General features: G+C 37.0%; 2 protein-coding genes across 6 annotated transcripts in view; both read right to left on the bottom strand.

Annotated features, from left to right (window-relative positions):
- Positions 1 to 19,126, bottom strand: part of LOC115959284 (GATA transcription factor 25) — a 69,112-nt gene extending 49,986 nt beyond the window's left edge. Inside the window, exons 1-7 of one of the 2 annotated variants that reach the window (XM_031077636.1) lie at positions 18,551 to 19,124; positions 18,160 to 18,240; positions 17,938 to 18,074; positions 13,347 to 13,451; positions 12,715 to 12,820; positions 10,940 to 10,999; positions 10,096 to 10,616 (exon numbers count right to left, since the gene is read on the bottom strand). In XM_031077636.1, the coding sequence (XP_030933496.1) occupies positions 10,509 to 10,616; positions 10,940 to 10,999; positions 12,715 to 12,820; positions 13,347 to 13,451; positions 17,938 to 18,074; positions 18,160 to 18,240; positions 18,551 to 18,862 (909 nt within the window). In that variant the 5' untranslated portion in view covers positions 18,863 to 19,124 and the 3' untranslated portion in view covers positions 10,096 to 10,508. Of the gene's footprint in view, positions 1 to 10,095; positions 10,617 to 10,939; positions 11,000 to 12,714; positions 12,821 to 13,346; positions 13,452 to 17,937; positions 18,075 to 18,159; positions 18,241 to 18,550 lie in introns of those variants that run through there. The other variant, XM_031077637.1, reaches the window with a different exon arrangement.
- Positions 19,127 to 22,129: 3,003 nt separating this feature from the next.
- LOC115959707 (BEACH domain-containing protein B) overlaps positions 22,130 to 23,859 on the bottom strand; it is a 43,893-nt gene continuing 42,163 nt past the window's right edge. For all 4 annotated transcript variants that reach the window (XM_031078216.1, XM_031078217.1, XM_031078218.1 and 1 more), the window contains one exon: positions 22,130 to 22,649. The gene's annotated coding sequence lies outside the window, so the exon portion shown is untranslated. The remainder of the gene's footprint in view (positions 22,650 to 23,859) is intronic.

The raw sequence follows: 23,859 nt of genomic DNA, 5'->3' as shown, positions 1-23,859 counted from the left end.
CAAAAAAAAAAAAAAGAATAATATATTTGTATAGAATGATATATTCATACGCATACCGTGGGTCTGCTACTACTTAGTAATAATAATAAAAACTGTAAGGACACAATTCGTGGCGGACCGTAGCAGTGTTGGGTTCGCACGTAAAAAGGCCCAAACAACATCATTTGTAGAGCGTGGGTTTGAAAGGTTAGGTCTTGGTCGCCAAACGGTGGGTTTTACGTGATATGCATACATGGTTAGGTTGTCTTCGCCTTAGGAGTCTTTCTCCTGGAGGCGGGCTGGGAGGCTCTGGTTTTTGGCCATTTTTCCCAGCCAGCCCTCTAGATTACTCACCTTTCCTTTTATACTAGCCTGCGTTCACTGTCCTTCGTCCACGTGTAGGGTCAAACTTTCCAAGATTGATACTTGTCCCATCAGCCCATACCCAAAGTCGTTGGGGGTGGTCGTAAAAGCCAAAGAATACGGCTCTGTCAGGTGCAGAGTATTGAATGGCAGTAAGGGCAGCTTTCCCTGGATATTTTAGATTTTCTTTCAAGTTTAGTCCTATACCGTTTTTGCCCCTCTTTTCGGTGGGACTTTGGGTCTGCCGAGGACTGAACTGTCCTCGACTGTATCCCAAGGCTATCTTGTGTTTTATATTGTTTGAGCTTAGGCCATAACCCTCCTCGGCTTGGACTTTTGGACTCCCCATGAGTAAATGGGTCTGGCCCGTTAACTATTGGGCCCCACAATAGCCCCTCAAAACCCTACTGTCCGACCTCTTGGTTGGAAAGGGGGGTTTTGTAATACTGAACCTTTATTATGGCTCATTTAATTCAGCCTTTCATTGATGTTGGCGGTTCTCCACCTGCCCAGGAAATGTACCGGTCTACAAGATGTTCCTCTTAATTTATTCACGGCGCACTCATGCCGTTTGGCTATCCAAAGCGTGTCTTTAATAGTTTCCCTTTACGAGACCTTTCAGATTTAATGGTTATTGATGAGGTGGGGAAGCGGAACGGGCACATCCTTGTTTGCAGATTTCTTTGGAGATCTGAACATATTAAGTTCCTTCCGCTTCGCCCCTCATATAAAAAGAAAAGGCAAGAGTTGTTTCTCCCACATATGAACTCCTTTAATCCCCCCAAAATCTGAAACCCTTAGACTCCTCCCAGAGTTTACTTTTACCCTCTGGTGATACCTTAAATTGTGATACGTTCACCATAGCAATAAGCAATAAAGGAACCATACCCCTCCCAAAAGCACCATGTTCTAATAAAGCTCGAGATGGCTCAGTCAGGGCAAGGATGGTGGAGACTCAAGATTTGTCCCACCTTCCTTTCAGCCAAAATCCGAAGCAGGGACTCGTCACGTCAAACTTTTGGCGTGACTGAGTCGAAGACACCCATTATCAGTACCAACCGCTCTCTCATGAGCATACCTAACATGGCACCGGTGTGCTAGGAGTCAGGACTGAGGCAGGGACTAAGCGCCCCTGCTTCTTCCTCTCTTCGTTCACTCGTGCCTCCTTTTGCCTTTCTTTCTTCTTCTTTCCACCACCAGGTCCATCCTGGTACTTTTCCTTCTCCCTCTTTTGCTCCTTTTTTCTTTCTTTTCATCTCTTCCCTCTTCTTCTCCTCCTTCTTTTCATTCATCTCCTCCATCTTCTTCATTCATCTCCTCCATCTTCTTCTTAAGAAGGTCCTTCTCTCAATATGGGCACTACTGAGGCAGAGTTTGGAAGGACTTCGGAGACGAATTTAAACAGAGATCTGAATGTTTACTTAATGTATTGCTTTTTTTTTTATTGTTTTGGCAATCTACCTTTTGTATAGGCTTGTCTAAACCCCTCTTTGTACGTTGTAATACATCTTTATATTAATAAAAATTGTTATCACTTTACTTCACATGTTCTATCTTTATATTTTCGAAATAATAGCGCAATGCATAAACACACATTCTTGTGAATTCTTTTTATTTTTAAACCGTGGCCGACGTCTTGGACCAAAGTCCCAGTTAATAAAAAGATCTCGCTCTGTGTTTATAAAAACAATCCGGCTTAGTAATACTGAATCGAACAAATGATACTTAGGGCTGAAACTCCCATTAGGCAGGAAAAGAAAGGACATTATGATGAGCTTACTAAGTCGGCATGGCACAATACCGTCGACCTTAGAGTACAATACTTGGGGCCCTAATCCTTTGTCAAAGAGAAAGGCGCTATTATGAATTTGCAAGTGCTGTTCGGCACAATAATATAGCATTTGAATCAATGACACTTAGGGCCAAAATGCTTGCTAAAAAAGAAGATATCACTATAACTTTAATAGAGTTGTTTGGCACAACAATGCCGACCTGTGAAAAACGATACTTACCTCAAAACTAGCCGAGATGATAGCTCAATGCTCGATGCAGCGTAGGGAGTAACCATCCGAGGACATATCACCCGCAAAATGAACAGCCCCCCTAGGCTACTGAATAGTGGGGCATTTCACCATCTTCTTAACACTCCTGTTGGCATTAACCCTTTATAGTATTTGAGCCGGGGATTGAGTAACTTAGAATTGTTATTAAGTAGCCAACTTTACAAAACTCAATCTTTTTCTCACCCAAGCAGTTGGTTTCCCCATAGGCTTGAGTCCGAGGACCATGCAATGCCTTGGTTCTGTCCAAAACCTAATTTTATCATCCAAGTAGTTGGTTTCCCCATAGGCTTGAGTCCGAGGACCATGCAATGCCTTGGTTCTGTCCAAAACCCAGTTTTCTCATCCAAGTAGTTGGTTTCCCCATAGGCTTGAGTCCGAGGACCATGCAATGCCTTGGTTCTGTCCAAAACCCAGTTTTCTCATCCAAGTAGTTGGTTTCCCCATAGGCTTGAGTCCGAGGACCATGCAATGCCTTGGTTCTGTCCAAAACTCAGTTTTCTCATCCAAGTAGTTGGTTTCCCCATAGGCTTGAGTCCGAGGACCATGCAATGCCTTGGCTCTGTCCAAAACCCAGTTTTCTCATCCAAGTAGTTGGTTTCCCCATAGGCTTGAGTCCGAGGACCATGCAATGCCTTGGTTCTGTCCAAAACTCAGTTTTCTCATCCAAGTAGTTGGTTTCCCCATAGGCTTGAGTCCGAGGACCATGCAATGCCTTGACTCTGTCCAAAACCCAGTTTTCTCATCCAAGTAGTTGGTTTCCCCATAGGCTTGAGTCCGAGGACCATGCAATGCCTTGGTTCTGTCCAAAACTCAGTTTTCTCATCCAAGTAGTTGGTTTCCAAATAGGCTTGAGTCCGAGGACCATGCAATGTCTTGGTTCTGTCCAAAACTCAGTTTTCTCATCCAAGTAGTTGGTTTCCCCATAGGCTTGGGTCCGAGGACCATGCAATACCTTGATTTTGTCCAAAACCCAGTTTTCTCATCCAAGTAATTGGTTTCCCCATAGGCTTGAGTCCGAGGACCATGCAATGCCTTGGTTCTGTCCAAAACCCAGTTTTCTCATCCAAGTAGTTGGTTTCCCCATAGGCTTGAGTCTGAGGACCATGCAATACCTTGGTTCTGTCCAAAACTCAGTTTTCTCATCCAAGTAGTTGGTTTCCCCATAGGCTTGAGTCCGAGGACCATGCAATGTCTTGGTTCTGTCCAAAACTCAGTTTTCTCATCAAAGTAGTTGGTTTCCCCATAGGCTTGAGTCCGAGGACCATGCAATGCCTTGGTTCTATCCAAAACCCAGTTTTGATAAGTAGTTGGGGGAATTATCCCCTCGGCTATGGCGTAGGATCTTGGTTTAAAAGGACCAGCACATCGGCCAAGCCCCTGGAACCATCCGTGTTATCGACGCTACAAAGCGCAGCCCCTAGTGAAGAAACGTAGCCCCTGGTGGGACTTTACTCTAAAACACTATATTCAACTACTGAAAATGACGTGAAGGATGGTATCAACCCACCACCAGTGCCAAGACACAAACCTTCCCACAGACGGCGCCAATTGTAAGGACACGATTCGTGGCGGACCGTAGCAGTGTTGGGTTCGCACGTAAAAAGGCCCAAACAACATCATTTGTAGAGCGTGGGTTTGAAAGGTTAGGTCTTGGTCGCCAAACGGTGGGTTTTACGTGATATGCATACATGGTTAGGTTGTCTTCGCCTTAGGAGTCTTTCTCCTGGAGGCGGGCTGGGAGGCTCTGGTTTTTGGCCATTTTTTCCAGCCAGCCCTCTAGATTACTCACCTTTCCTTTTATACTAGCCTGCGTTCACTGTCCTTCGTCCACGTGTAGGGTCAAACTTTCCAAGATTGATACTTGTCCCATCAGCCCATACCCAAAGTCGTTGGGGGTGGTCGTAAAAGCCGAAGAATACGGCTCTGTCAGGTGCAGAGTATTGAATGGCAGTAAGGGTAGCTTTCCCTGGATATTTTAGATTTTCTTTCAAGTTTAGTCCTATACCGTTTTTGCCCCTCTTTTCGGTGGGACTTTGGGTCTGCCGAGGACTGAACTATCCTCGGCTGTATCCCAAGGCTATCTTGTGCTTTATATTGTTTGAGCTTGGGCCATAACCCTCCTCGGCTTGGGCTTTTGGACTCCCCATGAGTAAATGGGTCTGGCCCGTTAACTATTGGGCCCCACAAAAACCATATAAAAATGATATGTTACTCCACTCAAAATTTAATATTTTAATAAATTATGAAACATTTTTGTCTCTTTATCACTGTACAAATTTATTTTTTGGTAGTTCAAGCGACAGCCAGAACTTTGATTGGTGGGCTGGTCAAGTGTTTTTCCGGATTTGGACGCCAGCCGACCAAATCTGTTACCAGCTTTTTGTGAAGGTTTGGATAAGAATTTTATATAAAATAAAATAAAATAAAAAATCATTACTTTAGAGAAAGTTATTATTATTTAATCAAAAGGTGCTAGATTGATGAGTCTTTTGGCTGAATATTGCTAAATTTGAAGTTAATTTGTGTTATAGGTACTGTTTCAACTTATTTAGGAATCTGAGGAAAGAGAGTGAATTTCGGCAATACCATTGCCGAAATTCAACAAAAGTAGGAGAGAGAAATTTTTTATTTTCGACAACACCATCACCGAAATAGGAGGGAAAATTTTTTATTTTTTTTCCCTCCTATTTCGGCAATGCCATTGCCACATTTCACTTTTTTTTTTTTTTTTTTTTTAAGAAATGATATGTTCACACAATTTTTACAATATTTTTACAACATTTTTACAACAAATCACAGGTAATTAGTTATTATTAGTTAAAATTTGAATTTAACACTGAGATTACTTTTTTAATCCAACAAATATAACCTGCCACTTTAAATTTGTTGTAAAAATATTGTAAAAATTGTGTGCACATCATTTCTTAAATATTAAAAAAAAAAAAAAAAAAGAAGAAAGTGAAATGTGGCAATGGCATTGCCGAAATAGGAGGGAAAATTATTTTCCCTCCTATTTCGGCAATGCCATTGCCACATTTCACTTTCTTTTTTTTTTTCTTTTTTTTTTTTTTTTTTAAGAAATGATACGTGCACACAATTTTTACAATATTTTTACAACAAATTTAAAGTGGCAGGTTATATTTGTTGGATTAAAAAAGTAATCTCAGTGTTAAATTCAAATTTTAACTAATAATAACTAATTACCTGTGATTTGTTGTAAAAATGTTGTAAAAATATTGTAAAAATTGTGTGCACATATCATTTCTTAAAAAAAAAAAGTGAAATGTGGCAATGGCATTGCCGAAATAGGAGGGAAAAAAATAAAAAATTTTCCCTCCTATTTCGGTGATGGTGTTGCCGAAAATCAAAAATTTCTCTCTCCTACTTTTGTTGAATTTCGGCAATGGTATTGCCGAAATTCACTCTCTTTCCTCAGATTCCTAAATAAGTTGAAACAGTACCTATAACACAAATTAACTTCAAATTTAGCAATATTCAGCCAAAAGACTCTAGATTGATAGCAAAATAAAACCTCAGGAATGAAGTCAAGGAATGAAATTATATGACGACAACAAAGTCAAAGAAAATGAAGAATCAAGTCCATTTGGGCTGACTCTCGAATTATCTTGGCATCTTCTCTTTAGAGATTTTGTATGTTGGGTGCCAAGGTTGTGCAATATAGCTTCTCATTCTCTAGCAAAATGGTCTTTAGTTTGTAATTTTTTTGGTTCTTTTGATTTTGATAACAGCCCTCCTTTTGTTTATATTATTTAGGGTGAGGCTTGTTTGTCTGTGTAGTTTGTTTTCTCTCTTAATAAAATTTCTAGTTCATAAAAAAAAAAAAAGAAAAAAGAAAGAAAGATATTATGGTGTTTCATGCCTCAATTTTCCAAGTTTAATTGTCAGGAGACTATAGTCAAAGTGGGAGAGAAAAATGGAAGAAAGAACAAGAACAAATAGTAGCCTAAAGCTCAAGTAGTTGTAGGCACTACATAGGCAGGTTTTTTTTTTTTTTTTTTTGAGAAAAAAATAGGCAGATGTTTGTGCTAATATTGCGATTAAACTTGCATAACAAACTATTAAGTATAATCCACATTGAAAATTGGAAGCAACTACATAATATAATTGTATTTTTTTGTGTTTTGAGAATCAATATAATTGTAGTATTAACAATGATTGATAACTATCTGGTTAATTAAGAGCTTAATAACGATGATAAAATTAAGAACTAGCATCACGAGTGTGCATCAGATTCAGATGCCCCAATAAAATAAATTCAACTGCTTCATGATAAAATTCTAGCCACAAGATAAAGGTTACTTAGTTTTTTTTTGTTTTTTTATGAATAGGTAATACTTATCTTATATGTGAAATAGAATATTCTAAAAAGAGAAAAAGATAGGAAAAGTTAATATGTGAAATAGAAAACAAAAACTAATGAGTTCCGCGTGTTCGAGACTCCAACAAGTGACACACTTTTCCTCACTGCCTAGTTTAACGTATTTGAAGAGAATGGAAATGTTGAAGAATTTGTCGCATTCATACAAATTAAAATTTTCAACTAATCATCATTTTAGAAAGAAAAAAAATCCACTTACCACGATAAAAAAAGGATTTGGATAGAAATATTCCATTTTACAAGAACTGTAGTTTTCATTATTTTTTCATGAAAATAGACAACCTTGTTTGATTTTTTGAGACAAATAGAGCCAAGGTTATCGATTCCGTACCGTATCGGCCGGTACGGCCGGAATATGAAGTACCGGCCAACAATCCAGTACGTTCGACTCCCCTGTTTCATACCGAAAAAAATACCGGCCGTACCAGCATCGTACCGGCAGTATCGGCGAAATCCGACTGTACCGGCCGATAATTGGATACCGAACCGAAACATGAAATGTAACCCTTTTTTTTTTTTTTTTTTTAGTTGATGTCAAAGTTTAAAACTATGAATTATTTGTTCTTAATTGAAGTAATGTTTTATGGTAAACATGAATTTTTGAGGCACTGTTTTATGGTAAATAGAGATTTTGTGTCTACATGTGTGTGTGTGTGTGTGTATATATATATTAAATATATAAAATAGCGGTAAACTCGAAACGGTACACCAGTATTGACCGGTATTTGAAATATATCATACCGGTGACCAAACTGGTACGACCTCCGGTACGGTATTGACATCCTTAAATAGAGCAGCTCCCTCTAAGGGTGAAACCATGCAGGATAGATGAAATCTGAGCAAGATAGATGAAATTGGTTCGAGTGGTCTTAGTTGAAAATGTGAGATTGCACAAGTTTATGGATTGAAAAAGATTCAAGCGGTGTGAAAATTGTTGAATTTGCCATTAGTGTGAAAGGAATAGTGTCTTGAAAATAAGAATGTATGTACCGTGAAAGGAATAGTGTCTTGAGAATAAGAATATATGTAGTATTACCATTCCACCGTCTTCTAAAAAAGAAAAAAAACAATACCATCTCAAAGAAAAAAAAAAAAAATACTATTCCACCGGGCGAAAGTAGTTCTTCTCTTCAGGCTCTACTTTTCTATTTCTTATCAATATCTTTTTATTAGAGGTGAATTTTGACAAATCTACCATTAGATTATAACTTTTTCTTATATCCTCTATACTTGCAAAATTTTTAGAAAATTAAAAATCAATAACTATGTTATCAATAAATTGTTTAAATTGCAAATTTTCATAATTTAAAATCATATATAAAATACATGATTTTAAAAACCGATTCGATCAAAGAATCAAAAAAGAGACTGGTTATTAGTTTTATGGTCCGATTGAGGTCCAACCGAAGGTCAAACTAATGACATCATAAATAATTTAATTAATTAATTTTAAATTATAAAAATCTAAAGTGTAGCTAATTAGTTATTAGTATATTTAAGTTTGATAATGTTAATAAGTTTTTATAATTTTATGCCCAATTTTTATAATAAATATTATTTAAATATTAAAAATAATTTGTTATATACGTTCACACATTGTTAAAAGCCACCAAGATAGTAGTACATAAATTGTGAAGCATGATAATTCTGAGATCTATTAGTGCTGCACGTGCCTGTAAATAAGGTGGCATATTGACAAGTGGAACACATTAAAGATTGGACGGTGGGGATTAAATGGTCTCATACGACTAGGGTTTGATTCATGAGTATAAAAAGCAACACTTCACTACTTCAGTGCTGCCACTCTTCACAAAAGCAACACTTCACAAAAGTCAAAAATCATTCCTCTGTTATCTGATTCTTTAAGAAAAAAAAAAGAATAAAATATATGGCCACACAGTTTCAAATGGATTGAGGCTAATGTATGTATTAATTGTGGTCTCTCCTCTCCAAATCCAAACAAGCCCAGGTCTTTCTCTCACTCTGTGTCTATGGATCTGTTTTCCCTCTTTCTCTAAAGATTTGTGACGCATGGGTAGAATCACAGCTCCAACAAGCTAGCTTTGAGGGGAAAAAAATGAGTGAAAGAGAGACTAAGAGACGCGTGAGCGTTTTTAGGTTAGTTTTAGTTTTCAACCCATTTGGCCAATAATCGATTCAACCATAACGGTTCTCAATTTTACGATTGAACTGACTGATTCCTGATTATTTTCGATTTTTGATTGATTTTCGGTTTTTAGTCATAACCAAACCGGATTAGTAACTGGTTCGCAATTGAATTGGTCGGACCTGTCTGTCCGGTCCAGTTTTTAAAATTATGATAAAATATAAACTTATAGATCACATAGTAAATAATACTTGATTGACAAAAAATTTGACATTTGTACTAAAAGCTTAAAGAACATGTAATTCAACACTTAAAAGTATGTTTGGTAAATGGTTTTGCCCCTTATTTTCTGTTTTCAAAAATAATTTTTCTATTTTTGAGACTAAAAAACTTGTTTGAGAACCCAAAATGGACAGAAAATAAAAACTGTTCTCAAAACTCAATTTGGGAAAAAAAACTAAAAACATGCAAAATGCTATTTTTAATTTCTAATTTTCAAAAGTCAATGAGAACACGCATTTAATTTAATAAATCTATCTCATTTAATGAATTAGCATTAGAATTCAAATCCTAGTAACAACATATTTTAGTTTTTTTTTTTCTTCAAAAAATTATCTTTTAATTTTAACTAACCAAACATCTTTTTGATTTCAAAAATGCAAGAAAATTGTTTTTCTTTATATTCTCAAAAACAAGTTTTTGAAAATATAAAACAAAAACTGTTACCAAACATAACCTTAGATTTTCAAAATATGTAGTAATATTTATTTTATTAAGTACGGTTGTAGCCTTAGGCTACAATTAATTTCGTAACTAAACTTTATCCTAAATTAAACCGCACTTTAGATCATAAACCAAATTACTAGAATTCAACCATGTAATCTGTCGAGATTTAATTGGGGGCTTCAAAAGAGGTTAATTTAATTCATTTTGAAACTCGCTAGTCCATGTGAATTACAAAGGTGAAGCGTTTTTAGAATCTAAAAACGTGAGTTTGGATAGGTCGCCAAGGCATCTGATAGGCCATCTATGATTTCATCTAAAACCGAGCATTTTCCATTTAAGATTGTGGGCCAAATGGACCCTAAATATAAAATTGGAGCAATACTAGAGTGACAAATAAAAAGTATAGAAACTACGCAATATGAAAGAATAGCCAAAACTTGGGTTATAAGTGTTCAAACTCAAAGAAAATTATGCTTTGAACATGGGGAAGGACAATGACCAACTCATATTTGGAGTAATTTTTGATCTGCTAACACTAAACCAATCACATAGACAACTAAATGTTTCATTAAAAGATTTGAGGAGGAGAAGAAGAAAATGCCATAGATTTTCACCAAACTGTACTATTGGGGTGGAGTTATGGTATACAAATTACCAATATTATGGCTTCATGACAGTATAAGATGGATCCATTTAGATAGTCCGTTCTAGTCCCAAGATATAAAAGGAGATGACCCCTTTGTATTGATGAAGGCACTATTACATCTGTACATTGGATAGGATGGACAAGACATAAGGAATTACTAGAAGACCTACTTGAATGATGCCAGAGGCAACTGCTATGACCTTCTCTGTAAAGATAACTCACAGTTCAGTGCTCAGCCATTAAAGCTGAGTTATCACCATTAGAGTAAGTAATGAGATTGTTGTTTGCATGAATGGCAGGTCCACAGTCTGAATCATTAGCTTCACCTTCAACCTAATCAAAGAATAAAAATGCCAAAAACAAAGGACATTAAAATTACCGGGACTATGAAGTGTTTGTTTGGCTAGCTTTTTTTTGCAAACTTATTTTACTATTCAGCTTATTTTTGCTACTATTCATAAGTCCCACTACACTTTTTGGTACTATTTATGGATCTTACTATACTATTTCGACTAACATTTACCTTTATCTACAGTACTTTCAGCAAAACGTTTTCAGTTTCAGCAAAATAAACGAATCCCAAACAGACCCGAAACGAATGTAAACAGAATAATACCTAAAGCATGATATTAATACACTAGTCATATAAGTATTACCTGCTCAGCCGTGGCCATAGAATGATCCTGAGTTTTCTTGGAGAGATCCCTCAATGTACCCTGCAGAGTTCAATTTGACAAAAAAGTTGGATAATACTGAATGCAGTAAAGTTGGAGATGCACAAAGAAGTCTTTAATTAAAGGATGTGCTGAACAGATCAGTGGCGTATAATTTGATGGTAGAATAATCAGTGGAGAGCACGAGCACGAAGAACAAGAGCAGCCAGAAATCTTAAGAGTGACCATGCAAATAGTATAAGGCCAGATATTATTTGATAAATCTCCGGTAATCCATGAGTTATTGCAAACACCTTGACTAATGAGTTAAGGCTGGAGAAGGACTTAATCCAACTAATCCACGATGGGTTCTCCACACAAACACATAGAAACTGGGGACGCCCTTGTGGAGAACCAGACCTTGAAAAAGATGCAAAGTGGATATAAGGGTACATTTCTTACAATAGAATGTCTTTAATTCCTTTGCACATAATTATATTGAACACTAGTTCATTTATTTTAATTACAACACCATGATTAAACTATGAACACAGGCAAACACATTGCCAGATCACAATCACCTCTTTATTGAGTCGGTGAAGAAAAAAAACATTAAACATAAGGTATGGAACTTATGTAGGTAATTTTCCCTCAACTATAATTTTTTTAGGTAATTTGCCCTCAACTATTAGTATGTATTTTGGAACTTCTAAGTTCTAATATTTCTTCCTCTCCAAAAAAATAAAAAAGTTCTAACATTTCAAAAATATCTGACAATAACTACCTTTTTCCGAAAAAGATTAACAAATCACAATTTTTGCAACTATTAGTCCTTTAATTGAATTGCTTGCCATTTTTTTTTTTTTTAGTAAAAAATAATACTTATTAGAACACACACGAAAATAGTAATACTAGTGTTTTAAACCGTGTTTATAATATATTACATAACCAGAATACAACTACAAAAGAACCTCACCTTTGTAATTGTAGACTGAGGTTATAAACAGTGGACACTAGACACACACGATCAATATGGGATAAACATCCTTATTTTTTTATTTTTTTTAAGTAAATAGTAATACTTATTAGACCACACAAAAAAATAGTAATACTCTTTTAAACCGAATTTATAATACATTACATAACCGGAGTACAACTACAAAATGGCCTAACTTTTGTAGTTGTAGACTGGAGTTATAAACAGCAAACACTAGACACACATGACCAATGTGGGATAAACATCCCTATTTTTTTTTTTTTTTTTGAAGTAAACAATAATACTTATTAGAACACACACAAAAATAGTAATATTAGTATTTTAAACCGGGTTTATAATACATTACATAACCAGAGTATAACTACAAAAGGGTCTGCCATTTGTCAATAAATCCTATAATTTGACGCATAAGTGCAACAAAAAACTGTTTACATAGCAACCAACATGTAAGATGTGATATGTATCACTGTATCAATGAAGCCAAGAATGAATATCGTTTTTCAAACACAACTTTTTTCACAACTAGCTGAAATGGTAAGGTGCCAATGGTGAACAATCTCTTTCACATAAGCCCATCACTAACACCATTTTTCCCCCACCACTCACAACTAGCCACCTCAGCAAGTTATTAAGAAATTGTGAAATTACTAAAAATAAGTGGTGTCACTATTTATTCTTTTAAACAGCCACCCCAAGAAGCAATGGAATCGAACTTTTCATACATTTTCTTTTAAAAGGCATTGAAGATAATAAGGCTTCAAAATATTCAAGGAATACTAACCCTGTTTGCCCAAAAAAGTCCACAGGCATTGCAAAGAGACCTTGGACCAGATGGCCCCCGCCGCATCATTGGGGTCGCCTTTGAACTTATGCCACAGTGTGTACATCTAGACAAGCATGCAGAATACAAATAGTAAAGATGTAGCAATATTAAGGTGTAAATACACTTTAGAAGTCAGATACAATAAACATATAATACATCTCACATGAAAACAGAAAAAGAAATATAATTTAGGCTACCTATACTTTCAGTTCCTGCAATAAAGCACAGATTTTAATTTGGTCCCTAAATTTTAAAAAATGGCAAATTTTGTCCTTGAAAATCTCCATTGTAAGCAATTTAGTCCTGTCAAATTGATGCCATCACAAAAATGGATGACATGTATCATTCCAATGTTTTCTCACATCATCAATTTTTGTAACTACTTTGTTAGTTATATTAATGGAAGAACTACATTGCTAAAAATTAAAAAATTTTAGAGTCAAAATTGGAACTTACTAAAATCTAGGGAATACATTGGAGCATAAACATATTTCAAGGGCCAAAGTTTAGTTTAGCCTATAAGTTAAGAAGTCTGGAAAAGGAAAAGTACATCCAACAGTGAGATTAAAAGCGTTCAGGATTGAACTCACGAGGTTTCTGGTGGACTATCATCTTGCCCTGACTCCTGGACACCCCAATCATAAGCTCCGTCAGACTTTCTAGCAGAAGTAAATTGACCCTTATTACGCTGCATCCTGGTGCAGTAAAACATATATTCTCAGAAACAGAAAAGGAATGGATGGCCACATGGAGTGTCACAATAATAACAACTGACAAAAGAATAATGCAAACCATCAATAAATGACAAGCAGTGGAAAAAAGTGCTTTTGTTCCCTATCATATTCTATTTCAAAGATGGCTGATGCAACCAGCTGTGGAAAGTGCAAACTTTAATGTATATCTGAAATTCTGTATTGCAGAGCAAGGATCAAAGTCAATTCAGACAGCCAAAAGTATACAAATAATCATTTGCAAAAGTGACCTTATGTATATAAGTTAAAATTATTTGTAAGAATGATGCAATAGGCAGCTAGATTAGGGTAAAAAGGCCCTGCACCCTCCAGAAACCTTCATGGCCTAGGTAAAAAGTATTTTTGGTGGTTGTTGAAATTGGGGTTCCCAATGCTTCTCCATGCCCAACGAGATCAGGTTAAGTTTCGAATTAGTGGATGCTTCCAAAGGGAGTGGTGATGCCACATGTAAAAAGGAAGAGACCCATAGAGTGGCAGAGGCAAATAGAGCTTTTGCACATTTTCGTTAATCCATGAACAAGACCTATATGGACACAAACCCATGGGTCATTGCAAGGAGTGGACGGGGGGAGTAAGTTACAACCCATGGATAGAACTCACCCTTGAAAACTGGCTTACAAGGGGAGGGTGCCCAAGAGCTTATAAACACATGGTTAAGCTTACACTAAACCAATGTGGGACACTAGGATCATAACATACTACCATGCTCCGCAGCCGATGTTCACGACGGCTCTAGCGACACTGACCCGTTGGTAGCCATTTCTCTTTTTGGTTGCTTCACTCAATTATCAGTAATTTTAATCCAGCCTATAGGTTACCCCTTCGGGGATCCGACCACAAAGCTACAACTCATTTGATCCCATACTCAATGAGCTACGCCCGATTAATCGGGGTGATGGTTGGCTCTGATACCAAATGTTACAACTCATGGGTAGAACTCACCCTTGAAAACTAGCTTACAAGGGGAGGGTGCCCAAGAGCTTATAAACACATAGTTAAACTTACACTTAACTAATGTGGGACACTAGGATCATAACAGAGTGACAGCCCATTCTCACCCTTTCATAGGAATAAAATTCTACATGTGGTAAACTACAATGCTGGCTCGATAGGGGGGATCTGGGGTACTATGCCTAGGGGTAACTCACTCTCTTGGTCCCATTACTCTGTAATCAAAGGGGATTGCTAAAAATAGAATGCAAACAGTGGACTATTCAGGAATGGTAAATAAAATTTATCTAGTGAGTATAGCGTATAGGGTAAACTAGTGAGTATGGGTAAACTAAAAATGGTCTATTAAGACTGGATTTAATAAATATCAATGCAAGGAATTGTTTCAAAACTGACCCTAATTGAATTTCATTTGATTGATAGATAGACTTGCCCTACTGAAAAGATACAGTTTAAGCATGGAATGAATTAATTTTCTGCTTAAAAAAATTGGTGGCTACACCAATGGCCTTTGGGCTGATTGGACTTCCAAATCCATCATAAGAATAGCATGGTGGGTGAGGTCAAGTCCAATGAGGTGTGGAGTTGTTTCAACTACAACAACAAAGTCTTAGTCCCAAACAGTTTAAAGAAAGGGAAAAAAATGTGGCTACCTGGAATGCAATCCTCAATGACATCAATGCTTACAGTGAAACATGAATGCTAACTTGATAGATAGCTCAATTTGAAGTCAAAAGGCTATAATGAATTAAATGTAAGTTATTCCTTTTGCTTTAGTAGGCAATTGTGCATGACAAATTATCTTTAATATCTTCAAGTTCTCAATTACTTTTCCATACATTTTTTTTTTTTTTGATAAGTAATAAGGATTTATTGATAACGAAAAGAGAGAGACACCCAAGTACACAGGAAGTATACAGGGGTGTACATATCAAATACAGAAATTACATAAATCAAGAAAATCCAAAAAATAAGAAAAATGATGGTTTCTCCATACAGAGAACCAGTCCAATAAGGTTCTAAAAAAAAGAAGCTTGAGATCAGGCACAGAATGCTCATTGTCTTCAAAACACCTACTATTTCTTTCCTTCCAAATACACCACATCAAACAATCAAACAATGAGGAACAACCATCCATATATCTCCATTGCGATGGCGACCAAATCGACCTTGCCAGCAAGCAAAAAGCTCAACAACAGACATTGGCATAACCCAACAAACTCCAAATAAACCAAAAACCATATCCCACAACTCCAGAGCAACCGGACAATGAAGAAACAGATGGTCAATGGTTTCACTGTTACACTTGCACAGATAACACCAATCCAAAATGCAAACCTCTCTTTTCCTTAAATTGTCAATTGTTAGACATTTCCCCAAGGCAGCGGTCCAAACAAAAAAAGCCACTCTAGAGGGAATCTTTTGCTTCCAAATGCTTTTCCAAGGGAAAAATTGATCACTGTGGCCAACTAGAAGATGGTAATACGCACTAACCGTAAACCCCTTACTCTTACAAGGAAGCCAACATCCCTTGTCCTCCCCAATCCCCCTTACAGGAGTGCTATAAATGGGTAAGTTGAGGATTTGATGTTAAATAAGCATGTAGGAGCACAACACTTGCCCCATATGAGCATCCCAAACTTTTGCCCCCAAAAATGTGTTATCTTATTTGCTTTTCATACCTTCTATTGGGCATAGTGCCCTCTAGAAAAGAATAATAAGCAAATATGTGAGAACAAATACTCCCCCCCCCCCCACGATAAATGAGAAGTGAGAAGAAATACTTTATGTCAAACAAGTCCGACCACTAAAAGAGAACCATACCAAGTATTATGAGTTTTTTCAATAAAATTGAAGAGGATCTATACAGGAAGCAGACATGAAGTAGTCCTAAAAATTATAGAGAAGGAGATGCAAAAACAGAAAGAAATAGAATCAATAAAATCTACAACAAAATTTATCTTACCACGACCTAACACACAAGACCATTCAAATAGTCATATGAAAAATGACTTCAGCCAAGCAATGCTGCTTCCACATCTTTGAAAGTTCACTGATTCTTCTCTCTCCACAGTGTCCACAAAAGGCATAAGGGAACTACATGTAATCAAAGGAAATGTGTACCAATTCCCTCCAACCATATCTTCCCCCCTGTGCTGCTATCCATACAAAGAATGCAACTCTTTGGGAGCCTTAGTGCACCAAGTGCTTTCCCAAAAGAAAGTCAGATCATTGAAGCCTCTCAAAGCCTAATATTAAGAGAAAACCTCAAACTCACCATTTACATCCAACCTTTGGCTAATGCAATCAGGGCCCTCTCTACTTGGGATATTGGAGTATATAGTATCTAGCCCAAACGACATTTCCTCCCCCCATAAGAATGAGGGAATGTGACATTGCCAATTCAAGATATACTGAGTGGATACCAAACTTACCAATTACAAATACGTGCCTATTAATATATACATTGGTAGAGCTTATGTGCAATTTATAGATACTCCTAAAAAACAAATGGTAATTTCTTTCAATTTTTCTTTTTATATTGTGCTTATATCATGTGGCTATCTACAGTTTGACAAGTACTTCCCCGGCAGATCAGATATCTACATTAAGATCGTTCTTAAAGGAGGACTCAAGTGTTTCTCTATACAGAGATCTATTTGTAAAAAGATCAGCTCTTGGTACCTATATCATCCAAGCCCCTAATAATATAGATTAGTTGGAGAATCCGTTATGCATAACATTCACAAAGGTGGCTACAATTTGATGAATTATTTGAATCATTCAAGTTTCAATAACTATAAATTTGCTAGTAGAAAGAAATGACATATAAACAAGTCAGTTAAAAGTAAATTCAGCTTCTAGGGACTATAAGAGTGATACCCAAAAAAAGGAATGACCTAACAAATATAACTAAGAAAAAGTTACATCCACCTAACAAGTTCAACATCTACCCATATCAATAGCATTTATAGGTTTAGACATCATTATAAATCAAATTGCATTTATGAGAAAAGCATGAGCTTTCTAAGCTCAATGAGTTATTTAAATGAACTGTATATGGATTAAATTATGGATCCCATTAATGGGTGCCCTTAGGACATTTGTTAATAGACCCTTATAGCCTATAGGAAAAAATTTTAAAACCACATTCATGGGAAAAATGTCAAAAAAGTTAGTTGCTTTTTTCTTTTCCCATAAAAAGTTTCTAAAAATATTTCCTAAACCAATTCCCTGAGGACATCCGTTAACTTTTCCCTTAAGTTATAACCATGCCATATCAAATGGCTCAAGAGAAGACGAGACAACAAGAAATAATATCCATTTTACACATGTCAGTACCAATTTGGCAAGGAAAATTACCTAGCCCATCACCCCATTGGTTACTTATTTCTCACTTCTATATTAATTTATGTTTAATCCATAGAGCTAAAATCTATTTTGGGGGGAAAAAAATAAGAAGAAGAAATCACCAAACCTGAGTGCAACTTCTTGACGGACACTATATCTAACTTTCTTATCAAAGCAACGTTCTTTTCTCTTCTGGCGGAACCTATTTAATGAAGCTGCTCTGTGCGGTTGACTACACTTTACAGGATAATCCATTACACCACCCTAAAGAAAAAGAAAATGCAAGCAATTTAGAAAAACACCCATTAACATTTTCAAGTCTAAAACATTAATGGTTAATTTGAAATACCCTCTGGTTCTGATTCATCATGTCCGCTTGTGGCCCCGATGTTAATTCACATCCCCCCAATAGTAGCAACACAGCTTGAACCTTAAATTGCAAACCAAAAACACATCATCACAATCAAAACCTTTTTTTTTATAAATATTTTTATAATTCAAAATTCAGAATTCTCAACAAGTAAAAATTTGGTTGTTAAGTAATGTTTAGCTTAGTTTTCAATGAAAAAGTGAAATTGAAACCACAATGAGTTCAATTGAGTACAGATTTTGGTTATCTCAGGTCCCAAATTGAAAACTTTAAATTGTTAAAAATTTCAGTTTCGCACATTTTCTCAGCATCCAAACAGCACATCAAAAGAAACACCAAACAAACCCTAAATCCAGAGAGAGAGAGAGACCTTGTCGGGGGTGACAGAGTCGAAGACATAGACTTGACCTCGAAACGAGAGAGTGAGCTGGCTAGTACCGTCGTGGCGCTGAATCCCCATATCCGGCGAGACTCCAGTGGCGACTCCGGTATGGGCGTAGACGGCGTCGGCAGTGACGTCCTCGACGACGCCGCCGACAACGGCGCCGGTTTCGTCGTCGAGGGAGTGAGTTTCGTAGCGAATGTGAGGGTTGTCGATGGACTCGACGCCGGCGCAAGAGACGTCGTCATCGTCGGCGGCGATCTGGTTGGGCATGTTCAGGGTCTGGGCGTGACCGTACATTGGGAATAGAGGAATTGAAGACAGAGATGTTGGAGCATTAGAGGTAAAAGAGGAAACCCTAACCCTAAGAGAGAGAGAGAGAGAGAGAGCTTTAAGTGAGAGAAGGGAATATATGCCTGAATAAGAAAGAGGATGGTGTGTGAAAGGAGGAGTGTGTGTTGTGAGAGAGAGAGAAAGAAGAGAGAGGAGAGTGAAGGACAGGCTAGGACATGAAATGCAATGAAGGAGTGGGTGATTGGAAGAGTGACCCCGAATATCGGCGATATTTACGAGGTATGTCCCCTTTTAAGGATTTCCTTGTTTTCTTTTTTTCTTTTTTTATAAAAGGTTGGAAAATTTTGTATAAAAATATGTTTTATGACTCCTAGTATGAATTTAGCTATTGTTTTTGTTGTTCCTCCCAAAAAAAAAAAAAAAATTTGGTTTTGTTTTATAGAAGAGTGTAGGGGCCTTTTTTTTTTTTTTTTTTTTTGTATATGGTGTATTGGGCTGCCTTCTGCGGTAATGGACTGGGCTGCCTCCTACGATGATGGGCCCTAGTGTTTCTGAGTAAAGGAGCTGGGGCCGGTCCAATTGTAACTCAACTTGGGCCGATTTGTGCACAAACTTATGCCTTGTCTGCTGGGAGCAAACTTACGGCAAGCAGAACTGTTGCAGACGAGTTACGGCAGGCAGATATAATAATAACTAAAACAGAGTATTCTAACTATTTAAATAAGTGGTTATGTACTCCTTACTAATAAAGCATGGTTACAGTCATATTGATGTCAATCACAGAGAGAATGAAGAAAATAATACTAGCTAATCAAATGGGCATAAATCAAGTTTTAAGCTTAGTCTGCCGCAACAAAACCAAAGAGGAGAGAATGCTTCTTCTCAATGCAAATAATCTCCCAGGAAAAAGATCCTGCCGTGGGGATTAATGGCTTTGAGGGAGTCGAACCTGAATGGTTATTGCCTAAAAAGAAAGAGTCATTATTTACGTTTTGGAAGAAAGTAAGATTTGAAAGGGGAGAGAGGGAAACCGATCTATTAGTGCATGCCCATTGAACTGACTCTCATTTTTCCTTAGTTTCCTTTCTTTTCTTTTCTGTTTTCTTTCTTATCTTTTCTTCTTCCTCTGTTTTTTCTTTTCACTCCGTAAAATATACTCTGTTTTTCGATCTCCCTTTCAGGCCACGGCAAAGGCCCTTTTATAGCGCCTGTCGTGGCTAGTGTTTTACCGTTTTGCCCCTTAATCGCTTTTGTCTGGTCTGGGCGTACTTGCCGACCACTAGGACTGTGCGACATCCACCCTTGCCAGACAGAGGCAGGTTTGTTTTGTTCCTCTGTATACCGTAACATTTCTTCCTGCCACGGTATTAATGCTTTCTCTCTCTACTCTCAGAGCATGCACCCAATGGTTCTCCCTCAAACTTGCCTCTTTTGGGTGGTCTATCATCCCAGCAGGACGTACCTCCCAAAAGGGCTTGGGCAGGAACCGCAAAATAGACATTTTCCCCTCTCCCCACCACCAAACCATACCCCCTTTACCTCTTACCTCTGGCCCATGGCCCCACCATGTCCTATATTAGCTGGGTACAGGCTAGTGGTGCCTAGGCTTTGCGCGTGCTTCCCTTTCAGATTTGTCCAAGAGTCTACCTGCTGCTCATGTGTCTGTCGTGACCTGAAGACTCTCCGTCTGTGTTTCCTGACCCTTCATGTGAGTTTTCTTTGGTTTCTCGCTCCATTCAGGAGCTAGGCTTCGTATGATGATGGGCCTTACATTTCTTTGGCCCACTTTTGGATTTTCTCTATTGCCTGCCACGTTGAACTGTTATTCATGCCATAATAACTTAATCCTGCTGGACCTCTTTTTGGGCCAGCCGTTTATCCCTTTTCTCAGTGGCCTGTCATGAGCACTGCTTTGCTTTTACTCATGAGCTCCTATGTCCCTTTGGGCTTTTCTTTGGGCATCCATGGCCTGATTGCTTTCTTTGGACTTCCTCGGCCCGTTTGCTAATTCCACACTCTCATGGGCTTTTTACTAACTTCATTGGGCTTCCCCGACCCAATAACCTTATCCTTATCTTTGGGGTTTATGGGCCTGCCATAAACCCCTTACTCTCTTAGTTTGCATTGTCTTGAGCCTGCGGCGGCCCTTTCTCACTTTTCTACCTCATACTCTGCCCATGGGATGCTATTTCTTTCTTTCCTGGCTTCTTTGAGCCCGCTTGCCTTTTCAAGACCCATTTATTTGTTTATTGGGTCTGTGATCTATTATTCCTACCGCTTGAGCCTAATGGGTTTTTTGCTATTTATCTTGTCAATTCTTTGTGGCCCTCATTATTGGGCTTTTCTGTCTGCCTGGGCTTCCGCAAATGGCCCTCAACAAAGAGTAATGATTACACACTTGTTAGTTGCTAGTTACAGTACAAAATCAAATATGCAACAACGGGTCGTTTGGTAAGTGTGATTAAATAACAATTTTCAATTTTTTGAAAATACATGGATAAAAAAGCTTGTAAAAATACGTATAATATTGTTTAAAAACTGAAAACATGTGTTTAAACACATATACCAAACAGGCCGAGTACGTAACAAAATTTTTCAAATAGCACACAAAGAACTCTCTCTCATATCAATTTCATCATTGTATTTTTGGTTGTAGATGTTTTGTGTTTTGTTCTAGGAACAAATACCGCCATACATACAAGTCAACAATATTTTCTTCATAAGGGGCAATATAGAATGCCTTACATTTCGATTAAGCATTTATCATTGTACGTATGCCTTTAAATGTTTCTAGATGAGAAAACATGAAATAAACCACACTTTGTGAATTTGTACCATTTTTGGTTTCATTATGAGTCTCACATGGCATACGCCCCATCTCATTGAGTATGGCCATATCATTTTTGTGCGTATATATATTGGTAAGTTACTCATGCACTTAGTGCCACTTGAACCCACAACCTCATGCTTCACCTAATACTTGCAAGAGAGATGATATTGCATGTTTCTATATGATATAAAAACATGTATTCTGTCTTCGCCAAATTAAATACAATCCACACTTAGCACCAACATAGGTAGCTAGGATGATCAATAGATGGAATGCAACAAGCACAACAAAGCGAGGAGATTAAAGCAATCTTAGGCACTAAAAACTATCATAAAGGAGACGAGTACAACGCAAAGACCTGACTGCTATTTAGGCACTCCACAGGTTGTAAAGATATTAAGAAAACCTCCTGAACGGTGGCTGATGTAGACCAGTAGCCAATCTTGATCGCAAAAATATACGTTGGATATGAAGTTGAGGGAAAAAAATTTCCATATGCTTTTTAGCAAGGCATCAAAGCCTATCTATACATCTTTTCGGTTGTTTTAGATAAGTCATCAGAGCCATCTATACAACGTTTTGAAGGGTTAACACTTACTATTTTAAGAAGGAAAAAGAGCAGGAATACTGCTATTCTTAATACACAATATTTCTATTCTGACCTATTATTTTAATGTACATGTATGCGTCAACACCGATTCTAGGCTGACCTTTTTTAAAGATGGAGACGAATGGAAGAATGAATTTATAAAAGGTACAGTTTCCCCATCCCATGGTGTCAGAAAAAAATTCATCTTGGAGCTTGCTTGAGTCCTGTATATGTCATTGTGAAGTAAAATTTGAACACACTTCCAAACTGTTCAATTAAAATGCTGACGGAACTGTGTGCATCCTTTCATTGCCATCACATCTCAACATGTAATGGACATGGCTCAAACATTCTACAATATTTAGTAGACGCTCCTGCAAGAGATGGGAAAAATAATTAAAGAAAAACAAATAGAAAAGGTGAAATCTAGAAGGAACTTAACAACTCAACAAATTATTGTTACTTTATTGAATGAAAGAAACAATGAATTCAGACACACTTAAATCAAATGATAAAATTATAGGAGTATCACAACAAAGCACTAGAAGGTGAGTTGCACCTCTTTTTTTGAATAAGTAATAGCAATCCTTGCAATATGAATCCGAATATTACTATTTAAAATTGTACTCTGGTTTCCTGCAATGGTTTTAAAGCAATAGGAATCATTCTACAGACAACTAAAAGTTATTCTCCCTTAAAGCTGCATACTAATGCACTCTAAATCATGTAAAAATGGTTAGTGGGAGCAATTATGGGTCAAAAGATTGAGCAGGATTTCAGTGTGCCATGAGCAACAGAGAGTTCAGAAATTCCTAAAATCACAACAATTTACTTATAATTAAGTGTAAATATGAAAATCTGTTTAGTTATATTATATTTCCCTGTCTACATCCTACAGATATATCCTAAAATTATATACTTTGTCTAAATATATGACTCTTGTAAATTGCTTATAAGAATAATTAATATGGTCAACATCCCATGAGCAAGAGAATTATATCAGCACATGAGAGCTGGATAAAGTGAACCTGAGAACAGGCAACAACATAGGATGACATCTGGTCCAGATACCATTGTCACTTGCAAAATGCTCTAGGTGTGAAATGCTGGGTTAGATATATATGTTCCAAATATAAAGATTTAACAAGAGAAAAATCAATACATGTTTCAAATGCAATGCTTCCCACAATGTGTTCACGTACTACAGGTAAGATATCATCCACTAAGATGGTGAAAGGCCAAAAAAAAAAAAAAAAAAAAAAAAAAAGATGCATTTAGTTTGGATAAAAGAATTTACAACTGATCATTTTAAGGATGTTTTCCCCTACCACTGATGAAGTCCAAAATGAAAACCTTAAAATTGTACATAGTAAAAACAACAATCATAATTTAACATTTCATTATAACTTAATTTTTGCACTCAAACTACTCCCACATTCCCATACTATTGGCCTTGTTTAGAAGATTCAACTTTTTCACCAAACATTATTCAATGCATATTTTTTCAAATGAAAAGGTATAAGTTTCCAGAATTACCCACCTTAATTTATGACAAATTACCACTTATCCCAAAGCGTAAGTTAT

The sequence above is a fragment of the Quercus lobata genome, chromosome 9 (assembly GCF_001633185.2).
Source record: "Quercus lobata isolate SW786 chromosome 9, ValleyOak3.0 Primary Assembly, whole genome shotgun sequence".
Lineage (NCBI taxonomy): Eukaryota > Viridiplantae > Streptophyta > Magnoliopsida > Fagales > Fagaceae > Quercus > Quercus lobata.
This window is presented reverse-complemented; position numbering and strand designations above follow the sequence as displayed.